Raw genomic sequence first — 5161 nt, 5'->3', positions numbered from 1 at the left:
ACATAATTGCCTCCATAAGCTTACATTGGAACGAGCAAATTATGGAAAAAGCTTCAGTACTAAGAAACCCAACTAGAAGAACCATGAAGAGGGCATGATTTGTTAAGAAGTTGACTTAGCTGCTGCACTTCCTATTTAGCTGCTGTAGTTTTCTTTTTTCTGTTATGTTTTTTATTAATTGACTTGTTCTACTGCATTTTAGTCATTATTTCCATTTTTCTAGCTAAGTTGTTAAACATGGAGGCATGTTCCATGGTTGAGCTGAAATATAGGAATTTCTGTTATATTTTGAGCTGTATTTAAGCTCATTTGCAGTTAATAAAAAAAATATAATACACTGAAATATTCTTCTCTTTCTCTGTTAATTCTTAGTTTGCTCCATCAAACTGGTATCAGAGCCCTCTTCTTAAGGGACTTGTGCGGAATTTGAGTGTTTTTTTTCCACCAAAATGGAGGCTTCGAGTGCTGAAACTCCTTTCAATGCCATTGCACCTCCTGTGTTCAATGGAGAAAATTATAAAGTTTGGGCAATCAGAATGGAGGCTTACCTGGATGCAAATGATCTCTGGGAGGCTGTTGAGGAAGACTACCAAGTGCTTCCACTACCCGACAATCCTACAATGGCTCAAATGAAGAGTTTCAAAGAAAGGAAGGCAAGGAAGTCCAAGGCCAAAAACTGCTTGTTTGCTGCAGTTTCATCCTCAATTTTCACCAAAATCATGTCCTTGAAAACAGCCTTTGATATATGGAACTATCTCAAGAAGGAGTACGAGGGAAATGAGAAGATCAAAGGAATGCAAGTGCTGAATCTGGTTAGAGAATTTGAGATGCAGAAAATGAAGGAATCTGAAACTATTAAAGAGTATTCAGATAGACTTCTCAATATCGTAAACAAGGTACGATTATTTGGTACTGAATTTGCTGATACAAGAATAGTTCAAAAAATTCTTGTTACTGTCCCTGAAAGATTTGAAGCTACCATCTCTTCTTTGGAAAATACTAAGGATCTATCAAAGATTGGCTTGGCAGAATTGATACATGCTTTGCAGGCTCAAGAACAGAGAAGGTTCATGAGAAGTTAAGGTTCTATTGAAGGAGCATTGGCTGCAAAGGTGCAAACTAATCAAGGAGGGAAAGGGAAGTATAAAGGAAACAAGAAGGAAGGTTCAGATTCATCAAAGTCTGACTTTCCTCCTTGTAAGCACTGCAACAAAAAGGGTCATCCACCATCAAAATGCTAGAGGAGACCTGATGTGAAATGTGAGAAGTGCCAGAAAATGGGACATCATCAGAAAATATGCAAGAGCAACATTCAGAAGGTTGTAGCTCAAGTTGATCTTGTGAGAAAAATGTTGTTCAAGTAGTGATCATGAAGAGGAGCAACTATTCGTAGCTACGTCTTGCGACAAGTCATTCAAGTGACAAGTGGCTCATTGGCGGTGGTTGCACCAACCACATGACATTTGTGAGGATCTATTCAAGGAGGCTGGATACGTCATTCATTTCCAAAGTGAAGATTGGCAATGGAGAATGTATCGCAGTGAAAGGGAAAGGCACAATTGTAGTGGAATCTTCAAAAGGTACAAAGCTTATCCGAGAAGTGTTATTTGTACCTAACATTAACCAAAATTTGCTGAGTGTTGGCCAGCTTCTTGAAAATGATTTTAAAGTGGTTTTTGAGGGCAATCATTGCTTAATAAAAAAACTCAAAAGATGAAGATATGTTCAAAGTGAGCATGAAAGGGAAGAGTTTTGCACTAGATCCTCTACAGGCAAAGCAATCAGTCTACTCTGCAACAACAGTGAATGCAGAAGTGTGGCATAGAAGGTGGGTCATTTTCATCATAGAAGCGATGGTGAATATGCAAAAGAATGAACTTGTTCAAGGTTTGCCTAATCTTGAAGTTGAACTGCCAGAATGCAAGGCTTGCCAATATGGAAAGCAATCAAGGCTTCCTTTCAAGAAAGCTACCTGGAGAGCATCAGCAAAGCTTCAGTTGATTCATACTGATGTGGCTGGTCCACATAGAACTCCTTCACTTAATGGGAGTAAGTATTATCTGCTTTTCATTAATGATTATAGCAGAATGTGCTGGATATATTTTCTCAGGTTCAAATCGTGGGTGGTGTGTTCGGAAATTCAAGAAGCGGATTGAAACACAAAGTGGCTGCAAAATTCGACGCGTTGAGGTCTGATAATGGGAAGGAGTACACGTCTGAAACTTTCAATGAGTTCTGTGAAGAGGCTGGAATTGAACACCAACTCACTGCTCCATATACTCCTCAACAAAATGGAGTCAGTGAACATAAAAATCGTACAGTGATGGAGATGGCCAGGTGGTTGCTTCATGAGAAAGAGTTGCCAAAAGAATACTGGGCAGAGGCTGCTAACACTTCTGTGTTTCTGCTAAACAGACTTCCTACAAAGGCAGTTGATGGGAAGACACCTTTTGAGGCTTGGTATGGTTACAAACCTTCTTTAAAAATTTAAAAGTATTTGGCTGCTTGTGTTTCACTTATGTGCCTCAGATCAAAAGAGACAAGCTCGACAGAAAAGCTGAAGCTGGAATCTTTGTCGGATACAGCTCAGTTTCGAAGGCTTATAGAGTTTTTCAACCTAATACGAGAAAAATTCTGATAAGCAGAGATGTGCATTTTATGGAAGATGCTAAGTGGAATTGGAAAGGAGATCAGGCTGGTACAATTCCAAGTCAAGATTCAAAATTGCTAGAGCTGTCCGAATCCGATTTGGTTGATGATGAACCTATCAGAGGTACAAGATCACTTTTGGAAATCTATCAAAAGTGCAACGTTGCAGTTCTGGAACCAGAAAATTTTCAGGAGGCAAAAAGAGATCCAAAATGGGTAGCTGCAATGAAGGAGGAGTTAAGCATGATTGAAAAAAATAAAACGTGGCAGCTGGTAAAAAGACCTGATGATAGAAAGGTGATTGGAGTAAAGAGGGTATTTAGAACAAAGCTCAATGGACATGGCTCTATAAACAAGCATAAAGCAAGGCTTGTTGTGAAAGGTCATGCCCAAATCCCTGGTGTTGATTTTTCTGACACATTTGCTCCTGTTGCCAGAATTGAAACAATCAGATTGCTGTTGGTCATTGCTGCTCAAAAGGATTGGAAAGTGTACCAGTTAGATGTAAAGTCAGCGTTTCTAAATGGTCTTCTTGAGGAGGAGATTTACGTTGAACAACCTGAGGGGTTTGTTGTGAAAGAGCAAGAAGAAGATGTGTATTTGCTCAAAAAAGCATTATACGGCTTGAAACAGGCACCAAGGGCCTGGTATAGCAGAATTGATGAGCATTTGATGCAGTTGGGATTCAAAAAAAGTCTCAATGAAGCTACCCTCTACATTAAAGGTGATGAGATCAATTTTATTGTTGTTTCCCTGTATGTGGATGACTTACTTGTTACAGGAAGCAACTTGGAACTTGTAAACAAATTCAAGAAAGATATGCAACAGACATTTGAGATGACTGACTTGGGAGACATGGCATATTTTCTTGGAATGGAGGTTCAACAAAAGGAGAAAGAGGTGTTCATTTGCCAAACCAAATATGCCAAAGAAATTCTGAAGAAATTCAGAATGGATGAGTGCAAGATTACTACAACTCCTATGGTAAAAATGTAAAGCTCAGCAAGGAAGATGTAGTGGAAAAGGTTAATGAAACTCTTTACAGAAGTCTAGTGGGTTGTTTGATGTACTTAACAGCCACAAGACCTGACATCTTACACTCTGTGAGTCTGCTATTTAGATTTACGAATTGTGCTACTGAAACTCATTTTTCTGCTGCTAAGAGAGTTCTAAGATATGTGAAAGGAACATTGAAGCATGGAATCAAGTTTTGTGCTAGTCAGATTCATGTTCTGCAAGACTATTCTGATAGTGATCATGGCGGTTCTGATGATATGAAGAGTACTTCAGGCTATTGTTTTAATCTGGGGTCAGGAATGTTCTCTTGGTGTTGTAAAAAACAAGAAGTTGTTGCACAATGTCATTGCAGAAAGCGAGTTTATTCTGCTACAATTGCAAATCAAGCTTTATGGCTCGAGAAGGTGCTATTTGATCTCAACTCAAGCAAAATGAAGGCACAGATGTGTTTGTGGATAATCAAGCAATAGCAATCTCAAACAATCCTGTTTTCATGGAAAACGAAGCACTTTAATATCAAATTGTTTTTCCTTAGAGATGTGCAGAAAGAAGGTTCTGTTGTTCTGAAATATTGCAAAACTGATGACAATGTTGCAGACATCTTTACCAAACCTTTGGAAAGAAGCAAATTTGAATTTCTAAGGGAAAAACTTGGAGTTTGCAGCATCAAAGCCAAGGAGGAGTGTTAAGAAGTTGACTTAGCTGCTGCACTTCCTATTTAGTCTTGTAGTTTTCTTTTTTCTGTTATGTTTTTTATTAATTGACTTGTTCTACTGCATTTTAGTCATTATTTTCATTTTTCTAGCTAAGTTGTTAAACATGGAGGCATGTTCCATGGTTGAGCTGAAATATAAGAATTTCTATTATATTTTGAGCTGTATTTAAGCTCATTTGCAGTTAATAAAAAAAAATATAATACACTGAAATATTCTTCTCTTTCTCTGTTAATTCTTAGTTTGCTCCATCATGATTATTCTGCCCTGCACAATGCAGTTATCAATTATTCCAAGCAGCAACAAGTGAAATGGCCATTCACAAATGAAACTCTCTGAGAAGGCTTTGATCAAACTTAGAAAGAAAATTGTAATTAAAAGACAATAATCACCTATACAATTCCTGAAATCAGGACAATGGTGGTCAAACCCCTTGCATATGCCCTGCAGCTCTTCATATCTAACGCTCTTCAACAGTGAGGAACTCTGCAAAGCAACAAAACATCAGTGACCAATCACAGTACAAAGGATAGCAAAGAGTGAAGCCAAATATATAGAAGCTTAAAGATTGGGGACTGGGGAATAGGAAAAATATCAAATCTTGAAAGTTGCTATTGTTTTAGTGAGAAGAAGAAGAAGAAAGCTAGAAATCATAACAGCTAATGAACAATTAGTCTTCAACCACAAGACATAGCATGAGATTGAACTGGCATAGAGTCTGCAACACTTGCAAAGTATATTAACTTTAAAGTCAAAAAAAAGGCGCCCATGTTCTTTGGTTG

General features: G+C 38.0%; 1 protein-coding gene across 1 annotated transcript; it reads left to right on the top strand.

Annotated features, from left to right (window-relative positions):
• The first annotated feature begins 449 nt into the window (after positions 1-449).
• On the top strand, positions 450-1082 carry LOC131177361 (uncharacterized). The gene has a single exon (XM_058142330.1). It carries the CDS (start codon positions 450-452, stop codon positions 1080-1082), a length of 633 nt encoding a protein of 210 aa, XP_057998313.1.
• Positions 1083-5161: the final 4079 nt, after the last annotated feature.

This window comes from Hevea brasiliensis, unplaced genomic scaffold, assembly GCF_030052815.1.
Source record: "Hevea brasiliensis isolate MT/VB/25A 57/8 unplaced genomic scaffold, ASM3005281v1 Scaf422, whole genome shotgun sequence".
In the NCBI taxonomy this organism is placed as follows: Eukaryota; Viridiplantae; Streptophyta; class Magnoliopsida; order Malpighiales; family Euphorbiaceae; genus Hevea; species Hevea brasiliensis.
The sequence above is the reverse complement of the archived record's forward strand: the minus strand, read 5'-3'. Positions and strand labels throughout refer to the sequence as shown.

Bases quoted from the DNA above. Each gene is read 5' to 3' on its own strand.
- LOC131177361 (XM_058142330.1), top strand. From the start codon at position 450: ATGGAGGCTTCGAGTGCTGAAACTCCTTTCAATGCCATTGCACCTCCT.